Below are 13,308 nucleotides of genomic sequence, written 5' to 3'. Positions count from 1 at the left end.
AGAAGGCGTCCAACTCGATCTCTACGTCCCATATACCCCCCAATATCGCAGCCCAGCGTCTGCTCTATCCGCCCATATCGCTGTGTCTGTCTAACTGTGTCTCCAGCTCATGGGGCAGCACTTTCTGTTCCACCGCGATCTGGTGGCTGCTACGGCCGTTCACCACGCAGTTAACTCGCGGCTCTCAAGCGATCTACAGGCAGATTTAGTGCTTGTCGGCCCCCAATGGCTCCGTATCTACCGCGTGGAGCCTTCTCCGAGCCCCTGGAGCGTCGTAGAAGTCTCCAAAGGCCATGTCCTTCACCTTATGGCCTCCTTCCCCTTAGCAGGAGTGGCGGAGAGCGTCCACGTGCTCAAATTCGACCGCAGTCTACTCAGAAAGAAGCATCGCTTCCTAGGAGGCGATGAAGTGCTGCTACTCACGTTCCCGCTGTTTAAATGGGTCATTGTGGGCTACGACAGACGCTTACGAAGTCTCGCGACGCTCGCCATGTTCTCCTTCGAGGAGGACGCTATCGGACCTGGAGCTACGCTGAAAGGAGAGAAGAATGGCCGGGAACAGCTGCTGGGACTCGCCACGCAAGCGTCCGCCCGCGTAGACCCACAGACACGCTGTGGAGCCATGCTCGTGTACTCGGACCAGCTGGTTATTGTACCCTTTCGAAGCGAATCGATGGAGTTATCGTTCTTCGAAGAAGACGACGAAGACTTTGACGATGGAGAACAGGGAGCGACAACTGCAGACTCGGAAGAAGAAGACGACGACGAGGAAGAGAAGAAACTTGAGGAGCTAGTGAACGAGAGCAAGCACAGAGGAGTCACGAGCGACATGAACAACACGCTGAACGCCTTACTGGACAAGAGCGTCAAGGTCGGAGCCAAACGCAAGAGAAACCACATGAGTGGCCTCATGCCGAACGACATAACCGGGCGAGAATTCCTCCTTCGACTACGAGAAGTGGAGATTACGGGCAAAGTGATCGATCTGGCCTTCCTGGACGGCTACTTAGAGCCCACGTTGATGGTGTTGCACGAGGAGAACGACAAGAACTCGACGTGTGGACGGCTAGCTGTGGGCTTTGACACGTACTGCTTGACTGTCATCTCCATCAACATGAAGACGAGACTTCACCCGAAGATCTGGACTGTCAAGAACCTCCCGTCCGACTGTTTCCGATTGATCCCGTGTCGTGCACCGCTTGGTGGAGTCGTGGTCTTGTCGGCCAATGCGATCCTGTACTTTAACCAGACGCAGTTCCATGGCTTAGCGACGAATGTGTTTGCGAGCAAGACGGTGAACCAGTCAGTGTTCCCTCTCAGCGAGGCCGTGTACGAGACTCCCGAGCACGAGACGGTGCAGCTGAATGTGGTGCTGTACGACTGCCAGTTCGAGTATTTGCAAGAGAAGGAGCTGTTGTTGACGATGCCTAGTGGACAAGTGTACGTGCTGTCGCTGCCCTATGAAGACACGTCGAGTCGTGGACTGTATGGCTTCGGTGGAGTATCGTCAGGTCGCAATGCGTCGCTATCGCTACGAATGCTTCGGTCTAGTATTCAGGCAAGCTGTGTGTGTATCGATGACGAGAAGCAGACGCTGTTTATCGGCTCACGGTCAGGCGATTCTGTGCTTTTTGCGCTGGACAAGAAGAAGTTGGTTACTGCCACGGAGGAAGAGCAAAAAGACGAGGAAATGCCGATCAAAGAGGTGGTAATAAAGCAGGAATCTGCCCCGGAGATCAAGTCGGAGCCAGCTGAGGAGGAAGAGGAAGACGAAGATGATTTGTTCCTGTATGGTGCAGCTCCTACGAAGGAAGAGCCTGCAGCTACGAGCTCTACTGAGTGTACTAACGGCGTGGGTGTATCGAGTGTGAAGACAGAGGAGAATGGCGCGCCTGAGCAAGACACTGGCTCGTACGACTACGAGCTGCGACAGATTGATGTGCTACCCAGTATCGGACAGATCACCTCGATTGAGTTAGGCGTCGAGAACAACGCAGACTCGAATGAAAAGCGTGAGGAGCTGGTGATCAGCGGAGGATATGAACGTAGCGGCGCCATCTCCGTGCTGCACAATGGCCTGCGACCAATTGTAGGCACCGAAGCAGAGCTGAATGGCTGTCGAGCCATGTGGACAGTGTCGTCGTCTTTACCGTCAGCAACCAGAAGCTCGGACGGACGGAGTTATAATGCGTATTTGATACTGAGTGTTGCTCATCGGACAATGGTACTGCGCACTGGCGAAGGTATGGAGCCTTTAGAGGACGACAGTGGCTTTTACACGTCTGGGTCTACGCTTGCGGCGGCGAATCTGTTCAACAAGCAGCGCATTGTTCAGATATTTAAACAAGGCGCACGTGTGATGATGGAAGTACCGGAAGAGGAGACATCCAATGGACAAGAGAAGTCTGCAAAGACAGAAGGTGCAGAGGACGAAGAGGAAGACGACGAGGATGACGGACCCAGAGTCAAGTTGGTGTGTACACAAGAGATCACGTTGGAGGGTGACGTCGAGTGTGGAGGCATGAACGTGGACACTTCTAGCGTCGGAATCGTGTCGGTGGATGTCGTGGATCCGTATATTCTTCTACTGTTGACTGACGGCTCCGTTCGTCTGCTGATGGGAGACGAAGAAGACTTGGAGCTGTCGGTGATTGACCCGGAAATCGACTACGCGGAAGGCATTTCTGAGGCCAATGGAAGTGCCGATATGTCCAAGCACGGCAGCAGTTCTGCGTGTCTCTTCTACGATTGGGCTGGTATGTTCGTTGAGAACGCGTGGGTAGAAGAAGAGCAGGAGGAGCGTCACGAGGCTACACAGAGCAGAGCAAAACGCGCAGAGGACGACGATGATATGGACGCGTTGTACAGCAGCAAACCGAGCCCCAAGGTGGCCACGACGAACGCTACCAAGTCGACGCCAAGCACAGCTACACCGAGGAATGAGGACGGGTCTGTGTCGATCCCGTTATTACAGCAAAAAGACGCCAAGATGATGTGTGGCATGTGCTTCGGAGATGGTTCTCTGCATGTGTTTTCTCTCCCTGACTTTAAGAAGCGAGGCGTGTTCCCCTACCTCACGTTTGCCCCGCAGTCTTTGGTGAACACACTGGAACACTACCAAGTGGGCAGGAACAAGACAGTCAAGTTGTCAGCCCCCGTTCTTGGGCTCAATGCGTCGACGTCGTCAGCAAACGACGGTCGCATCAAGAAATCGCACACGATCAACTCGCCAGTAGCAGACATCGTCATTCATCGTGTGGGGCCAAGTGAAGGGCAGCACAACGCGCAGTATCTCTCTCGCATGGTGATGCTGGTGTTTCTAGCCAACGGCGACTTGCTCATGTACTCGGCTGCACCAAAGTTCGAGAGTTTAAAGCCTCGAGCCAACGGAGAAATCGCCCCCGTCTTCCATTTCGTACGCGTGGGGACCGAGCTGATCACGCGCCCATTTCTGCCCCCCAAGGCGCGTACGAATGCGCACAATGAAGCTGGCAATAACCCGGAAGTCAACACTAGCGCAGTGCTAGCGAAACTTCGCGCCGGCTTCCGGTATCCCATGCTGACGTGCTTCCACAACGTCAACAATATGAGCGGCGCGTTCTTCCGAGGAGCTCACCCGATGTGGATTCTGGGAGACCGTGGCCACGCGTCCTTCGTCCCCATGTGCGTCCCTAGCTCCGCTCCGCCCAAGGCGAATGGCACGTCCAAGAACGCCGCGCCTCGAGTGAGTGTGCCAGTGCTGAGTTTCACGTCGTTCCACCATTGGAACTGTCCGAATGGCTTCATCTACTTCCACTCCCGCGGTGCGCTGCGAGTGTGCGAGCTTCCGTCCAGTAAAACGTCGACGATCCTGCCTTCCAGCGGCGGGTTTGTGCTCCAGAAGGCGGAGTTTGGAGCAACGTTACACCACATGCTGTACTTGGGCAGTCACGGTCCCGGAGGTGTGGCAGAAGCGCTTGAAGCGCCAACGTATGCTGTCGTTTGCAGCGCCAGACTGAAGCCAGCCGACGCAGATCGAGCCACGGAAGTGGAAGGCGCAGAGGAGGAGCTGGAACCGGAGAACTTGGACCCGAACGGGAACCCTCTCGGCAGTAACGTGATGGCGCCGACCGCCGAAATGTTCGCGGACTACGAGACCGACCACATGGCGCACACTGAAGAAGACGTGTACGAGTTGCGCTTGGTACAGACGGACGAGTTCGGCGAGTGGGGACGTCGTGGAGTGTTTCGTGTCCACTTTGAGCGCTACGAGGTGGTGCTCAGTGTGAAGCTCATGTATCTGTACGACTCGTCTCTGATGAAGGAGGAAGTGGCGTCGACGTCTCCGGAGTGGAACAAGAAGAAGCGTCCGTACTTGGTGGTTGGCACGGGCTGGGTGGGTCCCCATGGCGAGGATGAAAGCGGTCGTGGTCGCCTGCTGCTGTACGAACTTGACTACGCGCAGTACGTAAACGAGGAAGGCGGCGCGACAAGTGGGAAGCTGCCCAAGCTGCGACTGGTATTCATCAAGGAGCACAGACAGGGAGCCATCTCCATGGTCTCGCAGCTCGGCCCGTACGTGTTGGCCGCCGTGGGCTCCAAGCTCATCGTGTACGAGTTCAAGTCGGAGCAGTTGATCGGCTGTGCGTTCTACGACGCGCAGATGTACATCGTGACACTCAGTGTGGTCAAGGACTTTGTCATGTACGGAGACGTCTACAAGAGCGTGCATTTCTTGCGTTGGAGGGAGATGCAGAGGCAGTTGGTGCTGCTAGCCAAGGACTATGAACCTCTGGCGGTATCTGCGACAGAGTTTAGTGTGTTTGAGAAGAAACTGGCGCTGCTAGCGGTGGATATGGACGAGAACCTGCACGTGATGCAGTTCGCCCCGCAGGATATCGAGTCTCGCGGTGGCCAGCGTCTGCTGCGCGTGAGCGACTTCCACTTGGGCGTCCAAGTCTCGAGTATGTTCCGGAAGCGGGTGGATGCGTCTGGATCGGTGGTGTCGGCTACAAACGGTCGCAATGCAGCGCCTCTGTCCAACTACGTGAACGTCATGGGCACGTCGGAGGGAGGCGTCGGCGCTCTGGTTCCTGTCGGCGAGCGCGTCTTCCGTCGTCTCTTCACGTTGCAGAACGTTATGGTGAACACGCTGCCTCAGAACTGTGCGCTGAATCCACGGGAATTCCGCATGCTCAAGACCAACGCGCAGCGACGATGTGGCAGACCGGACGCTTGGAGCAAGAAGAAGTGGAAGAAGAGCTTCCTGGACGCCTTCGTGCTGTTCCGGTTCCTGCAACTGGACTATGTGGCGCAGAAGGAGCTTGCACGCTGTATTGGTACCACGCCCGAGGTGGTTATGCACAACCTGCTCGAGGTGCAGCACGCCACGTCGACGTTTCTCTAGAAAGATCCAGCTCGCTGCATCGGTACAGTAGTCGATAACCTGCTGGAAGTGCAGCAGCCCACTCCGACGTTTTCAAAACCATAAGAAGTGAATTTGTCATGCCTTAAAATGAACGGTAGCACTTGAACACCCTAACTAAAGTCCGTCTAACTTAAGTAATGTAAACCTTTGCGTGGTGTTCGAGACACATTTATCTTGGCGAATTTAAGCCTTTTGGTCTGTTCAATAGCTCAAGTGCTGAAGTAAATTAATTTACAATTTGAGCTGAAAACGTTGGTTTGGGATATGAGCAGAAATTATCTGAATTACCAGCTCAAATATTAGAGCTCCTTCGTGTAAAGGCGCGACACTGTCATAAATTGTTCGAGCGGCACAGTGTATCAGGTTCGAATTCGGTAGAAGCACGGTTGACTTTGACGCACTTACTCCAAGTCAATTCTCCTATAACGGTAAAAAAATCCTAAGTGCCGTTTAAAAAGGCATTGCTTAAACATTTGGAGATGCTTTTAGACTGGGCGCCTTTCAAAAATGGAGTAAACGCCCGCCTTATTCACTGCAGTTATGCCAGTGTTTAAACTCGACATAGAAGTCATGAGACGTAAATTCGGTCTCAGTAAACTCACCTACCCCTAGCTTTACGCCGCCCTCTTGCCTTAAACGAACATATTGACTTTTGTATAAAGTAAGGTGACCTGCACTCTAACAGATAATCCATCACTCTACTAACATATATCTTTTAAATTCCCGTCACAGTTGATTGTTAAACTGGACAGCAAGGCCACAAAGCACCGCCCCGGTATGTATTGCGATGGCTGAGGTGATGATAATATAATTTCTAACTGTAGCGTAATGTGAGCAGAGACTATGAAGCGCCGATCTCACTCGGTGTTGTTTTGGAAACAACGGTGCATTCAAGACACGTCGAGTGACGATATAAATGTACCGCCAAACGTGCATTTGGGGCCTCGAAGCAGTGGCGCCAAGTCCAGCAGCGCCAGTTATTTTCCAGTTGATTCAGAGACGGAAGAAGAACTGTTTTCTTTGTCGGGAACGATGACCACGACATGGGCAACACCGCGGCGAAGCCAGCGGCCCATAGAAACTGGTCTAAAGTCGCCTCCACAGCAAGATTCCCCCGGCATCTCTGTTGCGTCTCCAGTCCCCGCTCGCTTCATTGCCAGCCCGACAACTTTGTCCCCTGTGTTGCTCGAGACGCCACCTAGTCGTGCATCTCGACCTCCTTCAAGGTCCCGTCCAGTTGTGTGCTCTGTTCTTGACAACCGTTCCAGCTCCCGCCAAGACCGTCGTACCCCTCGGCTGGGCCACAGAACTCAAGCTGCGCGAGCTCAAGCTGAGCCATACTGTCGACGACGAGTGTCTCCACCTCGCCATCACGAGCACTCGACCATCACCTCTTGCGGTCTCATGCGTACAAGTCCGGATCCGACATCTCGTCTGCGGTCTCCCAGCTCTCGTCCGCGACGAGAATTCATCCCAGCTCGATGGCCTAGTCGTGTGGCCCACCTCAGGGATCAGTACAACCCGTTGGGAATTGTGTTCCCGCATGTTCCTCACTTTGGATCGTGCGGGTGCCGATCGGCTTGTCGTGTTGGCACATGCACCAACTCGCTCATGCATTTGTACTGCAATATCAACTGCTGCCCCTACTTGGGTCACTGGGGAACGGTCTGGTGGAGTCAGCCAAGGTGTTCCTGGCGCGCAATGTACGGACGCGAGCTCTGGGCGTCGTTGCAGCGGAGACGATTGGGGTCGGAGAAATTCTGGGTCAGTATCTAGGAGAGCTTGAGCACGTCAGCCTCGGTCGAGCTAAGCTGTACCTCCGCTTGATACCGGTATTAGAAATAAATGTGTTTACTTGATACCCATGCCGTAATCAAATGCATTGTTTCATTGGACTTGTCATCATTTTCTGCGTTAAAGCTTAGGGCAATGCGGGAAAGGCAGACTCCCCGCTGCTACCGGTATTAATACCTTCTGGCAAATTACCTGTGCACCAAGTTTGTTCAAACGTTGATGTCAAAAACCGAATACGGTACCTGTTAAAGTTTAACGCAGAAAATGATGACAAAAACCGAATACGGTACCTGTTAAAGTTTAACGCAGAAAATGATGACAAGTTCAATGTAAGGACACGTTAATTTCTAATCAAGAGAAAAAATCTCGTTCTGATAGACTCCTGGAACATTCTCGTAAAAGCGTTTTTTTACGAGCTGGTTCAAGATAACGGTGTTTTTTACGAGAATGTTCCAGATTGACTTGGAGTCAGTGCTTGTTCTAAGTAGCGACAAACTTTAAGCATTTAAAGCTGCTCATTTTGGGTTCAGTGTACGTATTCGGCAGCATTCTTCTGTCTGATACTAGAAATGAAAGTACTTTACGCACCAAGTTTGTAAAAAAAACGGTATTCGCACCGGTACATATACCGTATTGCGGAGTCGTGAAAACGTGGGGCGATAAAAGGAAACGAGAACGAGCTCTAAGTATGGGTTTTGTAAATGTCGGTCATTGCTACCCATATGTACCGTACCGTATTCAAGTTCTGGCTCTTTTCGAATGATGCGATAAAAGGAAACGAGCTCTATTAATAAGTATGGGTTTTGTAAACGTCGGTCGTTGCTACTCGTACCGTATTCAAGTTCTGGCTCTTTTCGAATGAACCATCATATCCAGTACAGACACATACAGTACTGAACCCCGTTTTCGGGAAGGTGGACCATATAGGATTGCAAATAAATAAGATTTTAGCATACAAAATATGGTTCATTTGGATTCAGGATCATCATATCCGGAAATTTATCGAAGGTCCAAGGGCACGAAAACGGGGTGCAGTTCTGTACCGGTACTGCGAAATCGACTCTCACCCAATCGTTTCACAATAAGTATTGGTAATCAACGCATGCGAACTACATGTACGCATGCGTTGTTCAATCCCTTGCGTACAGCTCGTTCGCGGGGGGTCGTCGTCGTTTGTGGATGTGTTTGTAAGCAGCCACTCATTAACTGTGCAAGACAAAGAGCATACCCCGTAAAACAAATTAAATAAAGGAGAAACATGAGTCCAGTCTCGCATGACACATTTTCCTACAAAATTGTTACATGTACAAACATGGATCTTAATTATTATACTTAAGCATTGGTGTACCGTAACCTCACTGCTAAAAAGCTCAATTGATGTACAAAACGCTGGTAAATTTTGCACTTTTTAAAAGTATTCTGGCCAGAAAAATGCATGCATGTGGAAATTTGAATAATAAGTCTGTGGAAATTTGAATAATAAGTCTGTAGAAATTTGCTTACAGACATTAGTTTAAAAATGATGTGTAATCATAGTAAAACTTGATTTTCTTTTCTCGATTTGAACAGTGTTGTATTATTGGTAGCGCGTGTTTGCCCTGTGCCCATAAATTACTCTCCCAAACAAAAAGGCAGTCGTTTTCGGACAAGCACATACGGTACTTGAGTCTTGCCCAGGAAAAATGGTATGTTTCTCGCTGAGATCCTGGTATGTATTTACATGTTGATTTGCGCATGCAGGTTATTTACAGCGAGAGTGCAGCGGTCTGTGCTGAGCTCTCTTCGCATGTGATTATCTTGATTGTAACCCCCCTTTTTGGAGGATAACCCCCCCCCGTGGGGGGGGGGGCGCATCCTGGGGCCTTCGGGTTTCTAATACCTAGAGCGTAGTACCTGGTACGTCGGTGGAGTGTAGTATTAATAGCTTAAACGATTACACATGTGCACCTTGACCGTGCGAGTGCGCAGTGCCGTCCATTACCTATCGCTTAATAAAGCTACCGGTATTGCCGAGATCAAATTCTTCACGGATACCGGTACATGCAACCAAGCTCTCGTATCACCAGATGGTGCGATAAATCAGTGCTACAGTACCTTTTGGAAACAGACTGCATGCACCCTGCACAACAATACTGTACATGTACTGGGTCATTGGATAATCAAGAGAACAAATCCGTTTCTATGCGACTCGCATCCATCCTCCTCTTCATTTCAACCATCGTACTGCTCGGAAGAGGAAACGCTCTTCCGGGCGACGACGTCCTCGGGGGCGTCTGTTTATCACTCTGCTGGAATCCAAAAGAGGTCTCTCCGTAATCATGAAGAAGAAAGAGGCTACAATATCTTTAGGATGACCGAGAAGGCCAGAATGGCTGCGCGACGTCACTGTGTATGACGAAATTCTTGCAAACCCCAACTACCTCACAGCTTTTGGAATGTGGAAACAAAATGGGTATTCCGAGAATAACATCTCGCGTGCGATGACTAAGCTAGGCAAGAATTCGGATGAGATCGAGAGTGTCTTGGCTAGCTACCGCAAGATGAAAAACGTGAAAGTAAGATAGAGCGATCTTGTTCTACAGTGCAATCACGAGGACGGTACCAACATATACCACGGTAGATGTGAAGGAGCAGCCGGAAGCAGAGTAACGAGTAGTGTGACTGGCAACAGCCCGCGCTTTAGAGCGATAATACACAAACCCGCACTATCGGTTATTCTTGCAAGGAAAAAGAATTTGCCCACTTATGAAAGTCAAGTGTCGCATCGGCGTTATAAATAATCACTTTGCAGTTTGATCTAGCCGCGTTCTCTTTATAGGTAACACTGTAGCACTGCAGAATCAGTATCAGGCATAGTAGTAGTAAGTTGGCCATGACATTGATACCCCTGATGTTAAGGCCGACTCCTAAAAATAAACTTCGTTTAGTAGTATTAATTGTATTTAATTCATGAACACTTCGTAGTCAGGAAATGGATGGCTCCAAGTACAACTTCGAAAAATGTTTTCCAGTTTTGAGCCACTTTCCGTTTTTGCTTTGTAGCTCACCGCCATACATTTCGAGCTGTACAGCTAATGGCATTTCTAAAACATGCCAAAAATAAAACTCAACTGAAAGTAAATTTACTTCATAAGTAGTAATATCCAGCAGAAAACTCCGCCAGTTTTTTTTCTACATTAAATTTAACAAGGAGAAAAGGTTTAATCGTTTCTAAGTGCGAGGAGCAGTTTCTAACGAGGCGACTACTCGACCAGCGAGAGCGCAAGTGTCGCAGGTAAAGCGTCCGCACAACCTCTAACCATTGGGTGGCAAAGTATATATCACCACCTCGTCGCACCCTCATTTTTCGCTTAAGTACGGGTGCAAATTTCTCTCTCTTTCTTTCATTCCAGAATTCAAGGAAAGATGGTGTTGCTTTCACTACAGTGCGCGGTTGTAGGCCAGGCAGGAAGCTCGTTCGATGTGGAGATCGGCGATGGTGCGAAGGTGAGCGCGCTGAAGAGGGAGATCAAGAAGGAGAAGACGAATGACTTCAAGGGTATCGACGCAGACAAACTGCAGCTCTTCCTGGCGAAGACGGAGGGCGGCGCGTGGCTGTCGAGCGTCACTGAAGATGTGAAGAAGCTGAAGAAGGGGGAGAAGACTGCTCTCGTCGAATCTCTAACGCAAGAAGAAAAGGAGCTGCAGGGAGAGTCCGGCCTCAAGAAAGTGTTGGTGGGGATGCTGCCGCCATCCACCGATGAAATCCACGTGCTGGTGGTGGTTCCAGATGGGGCTGGTGGTTCAGCGAGTGATACTTCCAGGATGGATCGTCTATTCGATAGGGTCGACAAAGTGTATGAGCACACTGTGCTGTCCAAGCGTACGCGATATGTCCACTCAGAAATGAACTCAGCCAAGGGAAACATCCTTTTGAACGATTTGAAAATTCGGATTTCGCCTGTGGACACAGTTAAATTTGCCGGTGGAGTTCCGACTCCAGCAAAGGAATTCAAGTGGAAAAGTGACCGTACCGAGGAGCTGCAAAAGGAACCTTATCGTGAGTACGTGGTAGCCAACATTGGCGATGTCTTGACGAATAACAAGCTTTGCGTGGTTGGTGTGGAAAAAGGCGTAAACATCCTCACCGTTGAAGTCCCTGGTCGCGATATTGTTCTTGCTGGTCGCACGGATATGATTGTGCTGAGTGATATAGCCCAGAAGTTTCCACATTACTTGCCTCATTTGCCTGGAGTGAGGATGTTGATCGAAGTGAAAAAGGTGGTGACAACAGCGTCCGAGTTCCAGGCTTTGTCGGAATTGATTGCATTGGATATCATCGTTACGGAATCAGTGATGGCACTGCTCACGAACTTGACAAACCATTGGCAATTCTTTTGGGTCTCCAGGAAGAGCGACGACCGTGCCATCAAAGAGACTACAACCTTAATCGCGCCAGGTGAAGCATTTGCGGTGATTAGGACTCTGCTTGACCAGTCACCGAGTGCAGGTGCCGAGGTCAGCCTTCCGTGCTTTGAAAAACCTGTGAAGCGTCAGAAGCTATCCCAGTTGCTGCCGTCCATCAGCGAGGCTAGTGGGAGTAGTGGGATCCGTGAGAGCATCGAACGATATTATGACATCGCCAGTATGTTAGGTCCCGACTTGGAGATGGCGCGTGCTGTGGCTAGCCAGGTTGCTCGATCTATTCCTACTTTGAGTTATTTCAGCTGATTCTTGCTGCGGCATTCTGCATTAATAAAATTCTTTTTATTTCTGACAAATAAAATGTTCTAGTATAATATAAATCCAATTACATACACACCTGAACAGTATCAACTGCACAAGGAGCGCATCAAGCCGCTCAGAAGCGCTACTACCTGAAGACGCGCGAGACTCGCTTAGCGTACCAGAAAGGCTACGACGATAAGAACAGAGATTACATTCGTTTCAGGAAGCGAAAGCCAAAAGACGAACTTAACGAAAGTGTCGAAAGCGAACCTAACACCGAAACCGAACTTAGCTAATTAATTGTTTTTTTCGCAGATAAAAAGTCAATCTTGATATAGCTGATGCATAACATAGACAACACCAGATGCGAGTGGCTTTCTAACCTATGATTACGCTCAGACACTTTATCTTGGAAGAAACGACTATCGACTAAAATATCTTACTGGTATCACGGCTGGCACAGCAACGCAAGGAGTAGCTCTTGTACCAGGAGCTAACAGAGATATCACAGGTATAGGAGCTCTCAGCTGCTCCAGTTTGACTGTAAATGGGTCTTCGATAACGTCAGCTCCGGACTACGTTCTCGGGATTGCAGGTGGTACTGCTCAAAACTCGAAAGCACTGGTACTATCCAGCACCGGATCTATCACAAGTGGAATTGTATCGCTAACACTTTCGGGGACTTTGTCGGCAGTCACATTGTCTGGAACACTATCAACAGCTGCTCAAACAAACATTACATCTGTAGGAACTTTATCTCTCGAAGTGTCACTTTGGTCAGTCCGAAGTTAAGTTTCTCGGCCATACGATTTCTGCCAAAGGACTTGCTGTTATACTCGCAAGACTGAAGCGATTGCAAAGTGGCCTACGCCACTAAACCAAAGCAACTTCAAAGCTTTTTGGGTCTCGCAGGTTATTACCGTCGCTTTATCCGTGATTACGCCATTATTGCGTTGCCTCTTGGTTCTCTTCTCAAGAAAGAACATGTCTGGAGCTGGGGTCCAGAACAGACGCGTTCGTTTGAGGAAATCAAATCTACTCTTCAAGAAGCACCCGTGTTGCAGTTACCGGATTACGAGAAACGTTTCATCGTGACAACAGATGCCTCTGGCTACTGTGTTGGTGGCGTTATCCCTAAAGTTCGTTCCGGTCAAGATCATCCGATAGCCTTCTTCTCGAAGAAACTTGGTCCTCACGAGATAAATTGGCCAACACACGAGAAAGAACTCTTTGCTATTAAAATAGCGTTAGACAAGTGGCGTCACTACCTATATGGTCGTGAATTTGATATCTACACGGACAACACTGCTTGCAAATGATTTTTGCACCACCCGAAGGTTTCAGCGAAATTAGCTCGCTATTTGACGTTTTTGGCACAGTTTACGTTCAAGTTGCATCAC

At 49.9% G+C, this 13,308-nt stretch overlaps 2 protein-coding genes across 2 annotated transcripts; both read left to right on the top strand.

The window, feature by feature from the left end:
- Window positions 1–109: 109 nt before the first annotated feature.
- On the top strand, window positions 110–5,526 carry PITG_18498 (uncharacterized protein; the record flags this gene model as incomplete). Its single annotated transcript, XM_002997572.1, has 2 exons — window positions 110–3,667; window positions 3,710–5,526. 2 exons carry the CDS (start codon window positions 110–112, stop codon window positions 5,384–5,386), a joined length of 5,235 nt encoding a protein of 1,744 aa, XP_002997618.1.
- Window positions 5,527–10,600: 5,074 nt separating this feature from the next.
- PITG_18497 (Crinkler (CRN) family protein) lies at window positions 10,601–11,958 on the top strand (the record flags this gene model as incomplete). The annotated part of the gene is made up of 1 exon (XM_002997571.1): window positions 10,601–11,958. One exon carries the CDS (start codon window positions 10,607–10,609, stop codon window positions 11,909–11,911), a length of 1,305 nt encoding a protein of 434 aa, XP_002997617.1.
- Window positions 11,959–13,308: the final 1,350 nt, after the last annotated feature.

Source organism: Phytophthora infestans, genomic scaffold (genome assembly GCF_000142945.1).
Source record: "Phytophthora infestans T30-4 supercont1.69 genomic scaffold, whole genome shotgun sequence".
NCBI lineage: Eukaryota > Oomycota > Peronosporomycetes > Peronosporales > Peronosporaceae > Phytophthora > Phytophthora infestans.
This window is presented reverse-complemented; position numbering and strand designations above follow the sequence as displayed.